Source organism: Poecilia mexicana, unplaced genomic scaffold (genome assembly GCF_051168715.1).
Source record: "Poecilia mexicana isolate PSO_F unplaced genomic scaffold, ASM5116871v1 scaffold_15, whole genome shotgun sequence".
NCBI lineage: Eukaryota > Metazoa > Chordata > Actinopteri > Cyprinodontiformes > Poeciliidae > Poecilia > Poecilia mexicana.
The window spans coordinates 16,230,545-16,245,675 of record NW_028263384.1 but is presented as its reverse complement, the minus strand read 5'-3'; the positions used below and the strand labels follow the sequence as shown (position 1 = coordinate 16,245,675).

The 15,131-nt window shown below is 38.3% G+C and overlaps 1 protein-coding gene across 2 annotated transcripts in view; it reads left to right on the top strand.

Annotated features, from left to right (window-relative positions):
• mark1 (MAP/microtubule affinity-regulating kinase 1) overlaps positions 1-15,131 on the top strand; it is a 39,093-nt gene that overhangs the window by 15,781 nt on the left and 8,181 nt on the right. For both annotated transcript variants that reach the window (XM_088012822.1, XM_014987560.2), the window contains exons 4-9: positions 9,718-9,766; positions 10,589-10,654; positions 10,804-10,874; positions 11,973-12,029; positions 12,158-12,394; positions 14,553-14,672. In XM_088012822.1, the coding sequence (XP_087868948.1) occupies positions 9,718-9,766; positions 10,589-10,654; positions 10,804-10,874; positions 11,973-12,029; positions 12,158-12,394; positions 14,553-14,672 (600 nt within the window). The remainder of the gene's footprint in view (positions 1-9,717; positions 9,767-10,588; positions 10,655-10,803; positions 10,875-11,972; positions 12,030-12,157; positions 12,395-14,552; positions 14,673-15,131) is intronic.

Below are 15,131 nucleotides of genomic sequence, written 5' to 3'. Positions count from 1 at the left end.
AATTTCATCACCTGAAATCTTTTGTTGAATCCTTTGCTGTGGTGGGAATCTCATTGAGATTCTGCTCATAAGGTGACTGTGACTCAACCAGTTTGGGCCTCGTCGAGGTCGCGAATGATTTTATTTTCTGCTGCCGGTGTTGTCCGCTGCCTGGTGACGATGCACGCAGTAGGTCATGCGTACCATGCGAGTGTGTGGACCAATCAGGAAGGCTGTGATAAATTATTCAGCGTGCCTTTCATATGTCAGCTGCAGCAGACCCAGGAGGGTCAATATGAAGAACTCTTATAGCTTTTTATGGAAGATGAGCTGGGATTGATGTCACAGCATGAGCACACATGTGAGTGTGTGTGCAGATACGTTTCTTTTGTTCGCTTGTTTCCTCTCATGTGAATTTGAGGTAGCTGTGTTTCTGCCCGGCACGTTGTGATCCATTATGATGTCCTCCGCTCTGTGCTGTAGGTTTTTGTAATAGTATACAGATGTGCCATCTGCAATGCAGAAGCCTGTCTTTTAATGCAGCAGCCGTCTCCTGGACCGAATCGATTGTCTCGCTGACCCGCCCTGTCCTGTGCTACGCTCGTGAAAGCTTTACAGCGGCTACAGTAAAGAGAGCCTCCAACTCCAACCCAGTTTTGCTTAGTTGCCTTTCTGACGTTGATGCATTTAAATGAAGCTTGTAAAAAAACAATGTCTGATCATTGGCCTCCTTGACTGGCTTTCAGGGTTTTCCAGTACGTTCCAAATTAATGCCTGGATTTACATTGGATAGACATTCTGTAAACTGAAAATAAAGCTCATCCATAAATACAGCTTTTCTTTAGCTGTTTTTCTTTTGTGTTCATCGGTTATTTTTGGTTGTTTTGTTGGAGGCTGTATTCTAATTAAAAAGTCTAGACATAATTAATTTCAGTTCAGTCCCCAAGGCTGTTTGGGCTCGTTGTTCTCACACTGTGACCTTTACAATAGTAGGGGAGTGACAAAAGAATTTCAAATTTAACGGGGCATATTCAGCGCTTCCACCCAATATATCACTGACATATTGGTTTAGTTGAGTCATAGCAAAATGTCAATGATAAAAGATGACTAAATTGTTTATAGGGATGAGAGTAAGACGAATGTATTTTTCTGCTGCTTCTAATGCAGACGTGGATGATTCGGACTTGATAAACAAATCTCAAATTGATTATCTTAACATTCCTTTATGTTTAGTTTATGGTGAGGATTAAATACAAAGAGGAAAATCCCTTTTCTCACAAATTTCACACATTTTGCTTGTGACGAGATCCATCCCTACAGGATGAGAAAACGAAAAGTAAAATGTAAACTGTCTGAAACATAATCAAAGCAATTCACCAAGTTCCTAAAGATTCCTGAACTTTTTTGCTACAAACGTTCTAAGTAAAATTTCTGAAATGCTCTTTACTTTTCAGATTTGAAAGTTCTATTCATTGAGTTATTTTACTTCAGAACAGTTTCCTCATTACATCCAACTCAACCTAAGGCCGCAGATTAATGTAGGGCAATCAGAATCTGCCTCTATCTCAGGGTGTTATTTGCTCATTTGACTGGTTAGTTGTCTGCGTTCGTTCGGACAAAGGCCCCCTAGTCTGGGCTAAACTCGTGATGAAGGACATGAGAGATGAAAACATGTCAATCTATCATTAACATAAACTACAGACACTAAAAGTCTAATTAGTGAGGAAAGTAGACCAGCAGAGAGAAAAAAAAACATCTTTTATGTGTCAGCCCGTACCTTGAATCTTCCAATTGACTTCTGGTTCATCTGAGCCAAATCATAGCTCTCATTATTTTCTTGGCAGTGTCTCAGTGTTGGCCGTAACGCTGAGCACCTGACACCTTTGGAAAACTCCAGTGGGGTGTCAGTTATGACATATGGTGTCAATGTAACAGGCTGCTGGTAGCTGTATGTTTTCTTTATTTTTTTTGTATTTTCTCAGTTGTTATTGTGCTTAATATGAACCTTTCCTGTACATGTTTTATCCTTTGAAAAGACTGGTTGAGTCCGAGAAAGCTTTCACACATATTATTAAGGAAAACTGTTTTTCTTTTTTTGGATCATTCCTAATTTTGTTGCTTATTATTCATCAGGTTTTGTAAAGCTCTGACTGGATGATAGTGGTTCTTTAGCACTGTACTCACATATGTTAATTTATAGACTTCCTAACATGAGTGGTTGTCGTTATATGTAAATATATATATACATATATATTCTTTGAACCAAAGTTTGTTAAACTTGACTTCCAAAGAGCTGATTTTGTCTTCTAGATGAGGCCAAAGGTCAAGAACAGATTCTTTACAGTAAACACCTGATTTGATCTAGAGCCATATGATTGATGTGAACAATGTCAACAGTTCAATAACACCATTACAAAGCTCCTAAAAATGAACTTTGTTAAATATTTTGCAAGAAACAAGACCAGAGAAATGAGTAAATATTTTTCATTTGATAGCATGAAGGTAGCTGCTGAATCTGGAGCAAAATGTCTTTGGTATATAAACTGATATCAGGCTATCTTAACAGGGCACAATAGGTACACAATGCCCTAAAACTGACCAATTAATACAAGAATTGTACACTTAAGCTAATAATGTTTACATCTCTTAATCTGACTTGGAAGTTAATGAGACATTTTGTATTCATGGTTAAATCTGCTGCGCTGCTTTTCCTTTTCTTGTTGCTTGGTTTTTGTGGGTGTGCTGTATCTGATTTTTCCGCTCACCGCTAGTGGTTGCTCTTTCATGTTAGCCTGTCAAAATGCCACTGATCTTTCGCTTTGCGCTCCCAAAGGAGCCAGGCTGTGGGCTCACCATCTGGCACAGCAAGCGGGTCCTATATGGGCTCATTTATACACGCAGATAAAGCTGCATGACACATTGGACTGGCAGGTCCTCGTTGAGAGCAAGTCACGGTTTTAGCAACATTTCACACACATGCTCACATTCCTGCCCCTGTGTGCTTCCATTCATTTGCTAATCTAGATGGATGAGCATCGTTGTCCTAAACCGACGAGTAATTTTGTATCTGTGCTGTATTGCAGCACAGAGTAAAATCTATTATTAAAAATTATTCAGTTTTATCTCTTTTTTTTTTTCTTAATCTCCTGGTATTTTCACCTCTGTTTTTCTGTTTTAATGACAGCTTTAAAGAAGTGAATCATGAGTTAAAAATAATCCTCGGTTCTGATCCTTCACGGCTCTGAGTTTGTAGTGGTCAGGACAGGAAATGAGATCAGCTGAGCTTTCTAAAGCTCCTCCTTACAGCCACCGCAGGAAACGCATCACATGTCATCTGTGATCCAGGATGTTGACATTGTCAAGGTTTTAAGGCGTTTTGCCCCTAAAATAGGCCCTTGGGTTAATCTCCTCTTCCACTAAGCAAATGCCGTACTCATCCCACCAGCCAGCGCGCTCTCATCTGATCTGTAAATAAACCGAAAGCAACAGAAAGTCCAATCGTCAGTTTTAAATGCTGCTGCTGATCTGCTTTACAATGTCTGAGTTTGGGAGGTTGCTTTTTTTTTTTCCCCCGTCTGCTGCAAAAAGCCCACTGTGGGGTCAACCTCTCTCATAATGGCTGTTGTTCACGTCTGTCTTCCTCCTGCCACTCTGCATTAGCCAATGAAATGCTGCCCAGCTCATTGGCTAGAGGAGCTTTGGTCTTGACCAGATGAGTGGAATGTGATTAGGCAGACAGGACTGTTGTCTGAATCATAGTACAAAATCAAATGTTGGAGCTGCTAAGATATGCAGCCAATCACATGTCTGATGACATTTAGAATGCTGCCTGACTTCAATAAGTCTAATCTATTTAAACACGTTACACTCGGAGAGGGTTTTCTTTCTAATATTGTTGGAGCTTAATAAAGGCATTGCTGGAGCAGATGAAAACAAAGTAATTCAGGATTTTTTTTTTCTGGTTTTATTTTTAGGTCCTCAGGAGTCGAGGACAGGTTAGGACATTCATCTCAATGTCGGACAGAACAGATTGTTTTCTTCTGACTGATGCAGTTTTCCAATTTTCCTTTAAGTCTGGCCTCTGGATTTTGACCAATTACTACATTTTTTGTTCTAAAGGCTGTATCACCTACTTCTGTCAAACCTCTTCTCTCTACTTCACTAATAATAGTATCCAAGACCTTTTAGCTCAACAAGAAAGAGCAATATATGCTAAATACCACTCCAAAAACTTTGGCAGTCGAAAATCTCTTAAGTCACCTGTAACTAAAACAAAATCCTTCTTTGTGATCTGCCATTCCTATTATGCCAAGGCTCATTCAGAAATGCTCCTGTGCTTCCCTCATTTATTTGAAGAACACAGTGTGCTAGCTTTCATTCCTCAGAAAATATCCCGCTATGGAGACATAAGAAATGCTTCGCAGTAAAAGTCACAATGGATGTTGAAATTATCTTCACCTTTCTGAGTTTGGGAGGGGAGTTTTGACATATTTTGCACAATAGTCTTGTTGGAAAAAAGAATAAAACAGTTGGAAACTTTAGAAATGAGTCCTCAAGCTTCAAAAACATTCAGAAAAGTTTCCATATGGAAACATCCTCTATTTGGTGTGACGCTTGTCCCACCGTCCAGGCCATACTCGTGTGACAATCGTTGCATAAACTGTCCTGGCACTTCACTTGTGCTCTTCTAAGTCTGTTGTGCTTGTCAAAATTATGTTTTCAGTTAATGTAATTAATTTTCTATCTTTACTCAATCAGAATCACCCATGTCGGCATTTGATGTATTCTGAAATAAACTGTATTCCTCACCCCTTAGTGCAGGTTTGTTCTGAGTTAAACTGAAAATAAAGATATTACAATGTATCCAGTACATCACTCTAATGTGGATCTTTATTTAACTCAAAAAAAATTGTCAAAGCATGTTCTATTGGTTGGCGTGGCTGATAGGTAGAAAGTTCTCGGATTTCTTTGATTCACAATCACAGTTCGACTTGTGATGTCTGTCAGAGATGCTTTTTATTTTTCTGCCTGTTTGTCTCACTGCAACTGCAAACGGGATTTATTTGCTGCTACGATGTTTTTTAAGTTCCATTCAAACAGAAACCCGTTGGATGGAGGAGGGTTTGCAGGCTCCTCGTTCCATCAATAATCTCCACGTTGAACGAGCAGCTGTGCAGCTGCCATGACTGAAATAGTGCAGCCTGTTCCTGTAAGTGTCCCCTGTCAGATATCCTCTGTTCTGCTCCTCCTGCATGCGGACTCTGCTGTAATTAAGGCTAGTTTGGGTGCCTCTGGGTGGCTGGAAGTAGGTCACTGGCACAGACTACACAGATTCAGGCGCATTGAAGGTGATGCGTCCTATGATGCACTTTTTTTTTCTTCTAATTTTTTTCTTTTATTAGCTAAATTGATCACTTTAACACCTTCTTATTTCTGGGATAATGTAGCCCACTCGCTCACCACCATGCACACAGCACACCTTCACAACGCCTTTATTCCACACTGCAACTCCCCACTGTGTCTGTAGATATTATCGATAATGATGGCAGACCGGATCAAAGATCTCAAACTCATTATCTCCTGTTGGCCTTCATGGTGGCTACATCCATATTGAATGGGTATCGACGGGATCCTTGTTCGTTTGTTGTTTTTCCACAGCCCCGCTCAGATTTGTTCTAATTTTTGTTTCCAAGCGGCTGCACACGTGCTTCCCATGTGAGGAGCTTTAGGGCAGTGACGCAAACAACACGCAGGGGGGAGGGAGGGGACAAGACAGTGGAGACGAGAGCTCAAGATCCAATACGGACCTTTAAGTCCACCTTCCTTAATAACAGAGATTCCTCTCCTGAGTGACGCTTGGCATGTCAAAGAACATGCAGTGACTTATATATGTTTGTCTTGTCATGAGGGATGTTTTCTGGGTTTTATGTCTGTGTGTTTCCACTCTAACTCACTTCGTTACCAACAGGGAACCTCTCAGGCCGGAGCAGCAGCTGCTGAATATGGAGCAGGATTTGCCACATAGGAGATGTTTGTTATTTAGAGTCACAGAGGATCCTCGTAAAAATTATGAGCAGATAGCAAAACCGTCTAATCTTTATAAACACTTTTTATGCTTTCATTACAAAACTTATATATTGTTTGATTAATATGCAATATAATTATGCTTAAATAGTATTTATAATAATCATTTAACCCTTTATAATAAAACTTTTGTAAAACTACTAGGTTTGTTAATTAGTTGGGGCCTTGAAAATATCTGTTTTACATGAATGTTTCATTTCTCCTGGGCTGAATAAAAACTGATGCATGAAGCTAGAAATACAACAATAAGGGTTTTTCTGGAAGATGACTTTGAGGTCTGGCCTGCAGATTGTAGTGAATCAGCTCTAACTAGTAATGTACCAGCCAGACAGAAACTCAACACTCTGATCTTGTTCTGATCACCATATGACAGCACTGACGAGTCGTGCTAACAGCACTCTTCGGTGTGGAAGTTATTACCAGAGGAAGAGTTGGTCAGTTGGTCATTCCAGTATCAGTAAGGGGCCTAATAAATAAAGTTGGAGGAAGCACAAAACACGTCAAGACCTCGCATGGCTACTAAAGCATAAGAGAGACCAATGCTTAAATAAGATAACAGAAAGGCTGAATGTTTTCCAGCATGAAAAAGTTTACAGTTTTACTCATTTGAGCTTTTTAGTCTCCATTGTGGAACATGCCGTATTGGGAATTTGGCATTGTTGGCAACCTTTTGGAAATCTAAGTTAATACAAGGTACTAAAGGTGGTTTAACATGTAATCATTTGGTATGTGATCATTTAGCCTTTGCTGTGAAGTTTGTGAAGCAGTTTTACAATGACAGCTCTCTAAAAGTCTAATATCTGTAGCTTATGTGTATAAGAAACGTGTTCTATGATGTGCTTTTTGCTTTGAGCTTAGGAAATGTCTGTTAAAAATTAAGGGAATATTATTTACTTTATGAATGATCTATGAATAATTGGACTAAAAACTCCTATTTCTGTAAAGGAACCCACACAACTTCCTTGTATTCTCAGTTGCTATGTTTACATGTCTAAAATTCCTTTATCGGATTGAAGTGTATTTTGATGAAGTAATCAAAATGTATTGTTTATATGGGTACAAAGTTAATCTGGCCATGGTGTGGGTTTACATGCACCAGGCTTTATTCAGGATGACAGTTGTAACATTTTGCTAAAAAAAAAAAAGACAAAGAAGCTGCACTTCCATCTGTGCTGAACATGACAAACAAATGCAGTAATGAGTTCGTTCTGTGACTTCTGAGAGCCCAGAATGGACAAGTGCCAGGTTCTAATAACAGATGTTACCGCACTCATTAATTGAGCTACAGGCTAAGCAGTATGTTGTTGGTCTTCCTGCATTGCAGGATGAGAGAGCATCTCTCAAAGTTCAGTGCTGCCTCAATATATGGGATTGTTGATTAGTCATGAGTTCGCCAGAATGACATGATCAAAACGAGTGTCTACGTTCACGCAGTTCAGCTTATCCGTTGCCATAAACCTTCCCTCTCGTTCGGATTGCAATTTTATTCCAATCGAGATGAATCCCATCAGAATATTCCGATTGAGGCGTTCGCGTAACATATTTTTATTTCTATTACTTATGTATATCTAAGCGTGCCTGGTTTCACATTTATCAGTTAAAAGAACACAAAACCAGAACTCAGATGCATGGTCAGGGCACCCCCCAATCTCTAAACTTTAAGTTCTGACTTTTTTTCATTGAAGTTCCTGCTGTTTATTGGTTTATTTGTGCTGTACCAGTTTGTCTACTCACCTGGTTTTTCAGTGCTTGACAAGATAAGCAAAGGCAAAACTGGTGGATTTTGTTTACTGGATGACTAATTTGTGCATCACTACTTTATAAATATCTTATGATTGACTCAAAAAAATCATTCATCATATTTTTCTCTCTAACACAGCTTTGAATTCTATAAATCCTCTACTTATAAGCTTGTTCTCCTCTGAGTTTTCAGCTTTTTGGTAAGAAATGCTGAAGTCTGTCGGCTCTGAACTGTTTGAGAAGCTGAGTCAAAACCGAGCCAACTTCTGAAGAATAGCTTTTTCTTGTTGTTCATGCTGATAGCTTATGTGTGAAAATAACATCTCGCTTAACTACACTTGTTTTCTGCAAATATTTGTCCTGGCAACACTAAGTTCAAGTAGAAAAGGCTGTTTTACAAAAGTGCCAGTTGAAGAACAGCATGAAGAAGACTTAAGCAACTGTTTTGAGATTGATCTTTGAAACATTTCTGTCCACCACAAGAAACACTGGTATAAAATATACTAAGAATAAAGCACAACATAAGTCTTTCAAAGATCCTATATGGCAGGAAAAGGTGATTTGTGGTGATTTAAAGAGAAAAAGCTCCAATGTATAAGCTAGAAGGCTGATGAAAATAGACAATATCAGTTCAGGATTTATCTTAAATAAATCCGAGATCCTATGTCTACTGAAATGATGTTTGTTGTAATGATGAAGAATATGTGGCCTTCTGTCGTAGCTTATGTCAGCTCTGTGATGCTGAAGAATACTCCACAACCAGCTTTGAACAAAAACAGCCAATGCTCGTTTGTTGGACCATCAAAACAATAGAAGAACCTTTAATATCTCTGCTGCAGCTTCTTGTGCAATATTTTCAATCCATGAGGTTAAAGGTGTCAAAGAAGCAAGTAGAGACAGAGAACAGGAGAAAGATTTAGTGCGGCAGAGGTTTTTTTTCTTGTTGTTTTGTAATAAGTGAGACTGTAGCTGAAAGTCCTGCAGAGCTGGGCCTGTTCACACTGATATAATAGCTGCGTTTGACGACCTAGAAACACACACTACCCTGGACATTACGTAATACCCAAAATACCATTAAGAAAGTTACTAGCATTCACAAATATAACTCAACGTCATACAAGTCAGAGATTCATAGCTTCACAAAGCAAGGATTAATGTGATTTCTTCCATATAATAATAATTTTTAAAAACTCAGAAGGTTTTTTTATTTTTTGGCCAAGTCAGCAAAGACCAACATCTGTGTCGTCTCAGGTGGCCAAACTGTTCTTTAGCCGCAAATCCCTATCTAGTCGCTACTGAAATCCGACACTTGAGCAAACGTCGAGTTGGAAATAACAGAATGTAAATGATTCAACAGCACCTCTGCGTGGCTGCGGGAGCTCAGCTGACATAAAACAGTCACACAAAGAGATGCCGTTTTTCCAACAGAAGATCCAGCTGATTATTTACTCGTCTGAAAGCACAGGCTGCTCTGAGAAAAATACAAGAAAAGCTGCGCGTGTGTGATTTAAAAAGAGACTGAATATAACCGCTCTGGAATCTCAAACTCAAAGCCTGTAAAGTTTTACAGCTGTTACGGAGCGGCGTGTCTGCGCTGCTGCTCTGCAGATGCTGGCAGTGTGTGAGTGGCTGCAGTCTTGGCCACATGGCCGCCTCTTTCCCCTGCAGCCTGTCGGTGGAGTTGTAATTCTGCACCTTGGGCAGGGTTTAATGCATCACGGCATCAGTCATGTTGCTTTTCACAGCATAGTAGAGCTGTGATCCTCATGTCCTCTGCCAGTGTGACCACATTTAAGACACTTTAACATTTTTTTTCAAAAACAACTTGTAGTTGCATTAATATGCAGCACTCAGGTTTTATTGCTAATGAAGTCATCTGATGTGGACTAATGTTGCTCCTCTGTGTCTCCACAGCTTTTCAGGGAAGTCAGAATAATGAAGCTACTGAATCATCCTAATATAGGTGAGTGAACATGCTGATGAATCAGCCTGATGAATCTGTTAACTGGCAGAAACAAGACTGTAGAACTAGCTTAACCTCTGCAACTCACTGAAGAAATAAATTAATTAATTAGATCTAAGCCATTTGTGATTTTCATCCTCAGATTGTCATTATGCCTGCGTTCACTCTGATCAGGGTTTGTTCAGACTTTCGTCTGTATATAATCATGTGAATTTTTGAACCTTAAATACATTCAGATTTCCTGTAATAGGCTTTTAATTTGAGCAATCTTTCAGAAATTGCTTCTTTATTAAACATTTTTCTTAAATTAATTACATGCTTTAACAATTTCTTTGAGAAATGCATTTGCAACGTCGTTTAGTTAAAATTGAGCCCTTATTTTATGCATTGATGAAACTACTGGACCTGGGCATTTATTCTTTCCTGCAAGAATTAATTTAGCTGCTTAATATTACTTTTTATTGCTTTGTTAAGATTGAGAAAAATTGAGAACATTGTGTTCTTGTTATGGAATCTAACGTTGCCTAACAGTTGTTGTTTTTTTTTTTTTTTCTGTTTTTTTTTTTGCTATTTATGCAAGTGCCTTAAAGTTAAATCTTTACAAAGATTAAAAGGTCCTATAGTCGTACATTTAACTAAAACTTGCAGAAACCTCAAAAACCTTGAGATACAAAAAAGAATAAAATAGCTACATGCTACCTGTTCAACGTCTTTTTGTAATACAGCATTAACTCTTAAAATTACAGGTTCCCTTTGTAAAGTCCAACTATGAACTTAATTTAACTCGTTTGTTTTAATTAATGTTTTCCTTTTTTTCTGCAGTAAAATTGTTTGAGGTGATTGAAACAGAAAAGACACTTTATTTGGTGATGGAGTATGCCAGTGGAGGTGAGTTAGGCCTCAATTCATGTTCATTAACTAGGTCGCATTTTATTTATTTACTTTACATGCATGATTTTAAGTCCCTGAAAATCTAGGATGCATTAAATGAGTAGATTCTTACAAATGGATACCATTTGTGCTTGTTCTTGTCACAGGAGAGGTATTTGACTACCTGGTGGCTCACGGCAGGATGAAGGAGAAGGAGGCCAGGGCCAAGTTTAGGCAGGTGAGTCACCAGTGTTGCAGCACTTGAGGCCTCATTACTTTATTGTTTTCTGGAGAAAGACTGCATAGACCAAAATCCCGCTTTGTCACTGACTGCAGAGGGAAGGTGGAGCACACACAGCTTCTTCTGAGAAAGCCTGCATCCCCGTAGTCTCTGCTGACCCCTAGTGGTGCCTCATGTGCATCAATATTACATCAGTTTTTACATTGTCATCGTTGCTTTTGATATGGCTACCTATACTGGGACAAAAAAAAGGATTTATCCTTTATTTGTTGTCTTGATAAAAGGACTCAAGGGAATATATGTGCGCAAGATCAAAATCCTAAATGTTTAAAGTTGTCACGTGTTTACAGGTGCTTACAGCTGAGTGACGTTTGTCAGGGAATGGGACGATTTATGTTTGATTGCTATTTTTGACATTCTGGAATATGAATGTTCCTCAAACAACAGCATAAATGTAGATTTATCAAAAGACGTCTTTTAGCTCAGAAACTCTTCAATTTGTGGCTGTTGTTGATGTACTTCTCCTTTCCTTTCAAAAGTAGAATACAATGACGGCCTTATTGTAAATCAGTAATTTGGGGAAACTATTGAAATGATTTACATATAAATTTATGTTTGTTAAATAAAATATTTTCTTAAAATGATTAATGCCATCCACTCCTTTGTGGAGGCACGTATGAATATTTTTGACCTTTGCAGTATTCTAGATTGGGCTTTAATTATATGATAAATACAAAAAATCATAATTATTATGAATTAATTTTTGACATACAGTACAAAATTGGCAGTAGGTGACAAATTATGAAGGAAATTACTAATGACCTGCACAGTAGCGCCTTTTAATGCTTTTTAAGAATAATACTTCAGTATTATTCCACATAGCAGAAACGGTTAGGATGACCTGTCTGTCTCTCTGCATGAACTGGAAACAGAGAATTGGGACAATAAAAAGGTGAGGGAGGAGGTGAAATGCAGCTTTTCCTTGTTGTCAGCTGGACTTCTACAGATTTGTTTTTGCAAACTTTCGTCTCATTCAAGTTTCTTTTCTGGCCTGGTATTTAATGCAGTGACCCGTGGTGCGTTTTTGGGTTTCAGATCGTGTCTGCAGTGCAGTATTGCCATCAGAGAAGAATAGTACACAGGGATCTAAAGGTGAGAATCTCAAGTTGTGACAAATTTAAATTCTCTTGTCTTGTTCTCACATTTTAGCAGTTTATTCTGATAAAAGCTTCAGATATCAGTGTATTTTATTACATTGCTAACTTCTGTCCTTCCATCAGGCTGAGAACTTGTTGCTGGATGCAGATATGAACATCAAGATAGCAGACTTTGGCTTCAGCAACGAGTTCACAGTCGGCAGCAAACTGGACACTTTCTGTGGCTCCCCGCCGTATGCAGCTCCTGAACTCTTTCAGGGAAAAAAGTATGATGGTCCTGAAGTGGACGTCTGGAGTCTTGGTGTTATCCTCTATACACTGGTCAGCGGATCACTGCCTTTTGACGGACAGAACCTAAAGGTGGGCCTTTTCTTTCTGGAAAGCATTTCATAGTCCCACAGACGGAGGGGTGCAGATCCTCTCTAGAAAGTTTTCTTGCTTTAAAGAGTAACAACTTAAAAGGTATGGTTACAAGGAAAAGCATGGTCCACTCTGGTTGAAGCTACCGGTAATTAAAAAATGCTTGCTAAGGTCACAAATAAAACAAAGAGGACATTCATTTTCAATTTCACACTGATTTAAAAGGAGAAAAAAATATTACCCATGACTAGTAACTTGAGATATTTTCATATTTTTATTTTTAATATGCAATTGATTCCATAAATGCTCTGTAGCAGGGGTGCCCAAACTTTTTGAGAGCAAGATCTACTATTTCTCTCACCAGCCGCCTGAGTTCTACCTCATGACACAAAGACATAAAAATTGCAAATTAAACTCTATTGACTTATTTTTATATGTGAATATACATCAGTTATAGCAGAAATAATAAAGTGACAGAAAACCTAACGCAGTTTCTTCCTCATTGAGATTCTGACACTGGGAGGAGGTTACTGGTTTCTCAGTCAGAAGCTGGTTGCAGACCTGAGGCCAGGAGGTGTCAGTCAGTCATGGTAGATCTGAAATTTGGTTTGATGACCTCAGTATGAGAAACTACAGACTGATATAAGGAACCAAAGAGCCCAGTGAAGGTAAAGGCAAATCTTCTGAAGCCGGGATATAATTAATTTAATTAATTTAATTAATTCTATTGCGATATAATTATCGCAATAGAATTTGTTAAAACTTAATGAAATATATAATGAAATATATTAGTCCTATTTGATGTTTGTTGTGACGTATACTCACAATCAAACGAGGTAATTAGTCCAAGTTTGTTGTTTATTAAATGTTCAGAAACTACAGCAGGTGTGATGAGCCACAGCAAAGATAAACAAAGGTAAAACAACCCGAACAGACGATCAACTCTAAACCACTCCTACCTTTTTACTCTCTGTCTCTTTGTCGTTTGAGCGTACCCGTTGCCGTGGCAACCGCCTGCGCCCCGCAAGCCGAGCAGAGATTACATTAAAAACAACATTCAGTCCGTTACGATATTAGGTTTCCAGGCTTGATATTTATTTCTCGATTATTAATAAACCTCTCATGAGCACATCGGTGGTTGAGTAGCTAATTTAAACTCCTGCTCTGCTCGTCAGTCGGTCTTTGAGTTGCCTTCTTTTTTTTGTTTTTTTGTTAATAGAACCAAAACGCACTGAATTGTGCAACACCTTGTTGAAACGGTAATTACTGAGATTATTAATTTTAGCACGTTTTGTTGATTTTTTTATAATTATTCTTTTTTAATGAAGCTACAAACATTTAGGATCTTAGTAAATATTTTTGATAAGCCCTTCAGAAGAGGAAGTGCTGGTGTCGGCGTCCTGGCGGCGTTCAGTTTGTCACCTGCCGAGATCGACTCAAAACCTTTCCGCGATAGACCGGTCGATCGCGATTGACGTATTGGGCACCCCTGCTGTATAGGTTTTATTAAGAAAATTGTAGCTCTTTAGTATCTTAGATTTTTAATTTGTGCTGCAGACGGTAACTCCAAATTAAAATTTGCTCAAAGAAAGTAAGTAGTTAAAAGCATTCTACCTCACTCGTTTTTTATTTATTTATTTTTTCTACAGTTAGTTTAGTTGATTCTTTTAAATGTTGCTATGCAGTTTAAACATAAATGTTTTCACATATTGAGCCAAATAAATTTGAGTTTAAACTTGCTTGGAGAACAAAAGGTAATGGGAGCAGCAGCTGTAAAGATGAATCACCAAGCTTTAATAATGCAAAAGGTTTTGCAATATCAGCTTCAACAATTAATTTTTAAAGTGTCTTCATAGCCGAGTTGAGTGGTTTCGTTTTTATGTTTTTTTAAATTGGACATTGATTTTTTTTTGATTACATGTAATCTAAACCTGATTCTTTATCTCCCCCTCAACTGTACAGAGCAGCTGAGCAAAGTAGCACCAATACTGTACTCTACCAGATCAATGACTTGAAATATTTCTTCTAGGTTCATTTCTCTGTCAAACAATTGATTTAACTTTAAAACCACGAGCATGAGCCAATGTCTTGCTCTGGTTTTAAATATCTTAAAAGTATTGTAACCTGTATTAATAATCTCTTTTTGCATTGGGTGTAGGAACTTCGGGAGCGGGTTCTGCGGGGAAAGTACCGCATTCCTTTTTACATGTCCACAGACTGTGAAAACCTGCTGAAGAAACTCCTTGTGCTGAACCCTGTGAAACGAGGCAGTTTAGAGGTATTTGCATGAGTTTACATTCTATCTGCTTCCTTAACTTCTGTACTTTCTGTAAATGGCATGTAATCAGGCATGAAACTTAATGATTTACAGAGAGGTTGTTGATTAATACTTGGAAATACTTTTTCCCCCTAAATTTATAGCCTGTCAAATGTAGAGATCTGTGCAAATCACCACCCTCCATGTCTTTGCTCCACTTCATCAGCACTTCTCAAAAGTTTCTAGAGGTTTTGGTCTTTTTGCTAATTTTATCGGCGATTTTCTTTACATTTCTTTTATCAGCTTATGACTTGCAACTGTCCAGCGTTTTCTTAAATGAGGAAAGTGGACACATGGAAATATCTAGCTTAAAAATGGTGTTTTAAAGAAATGTTTTTGGTGTTATTCTTAGATTTAAAATGTAGAACAAATTGTGTCCATGGGAAACGGTGATGGGAAGTCGTTATTTTGTGGTAAGAT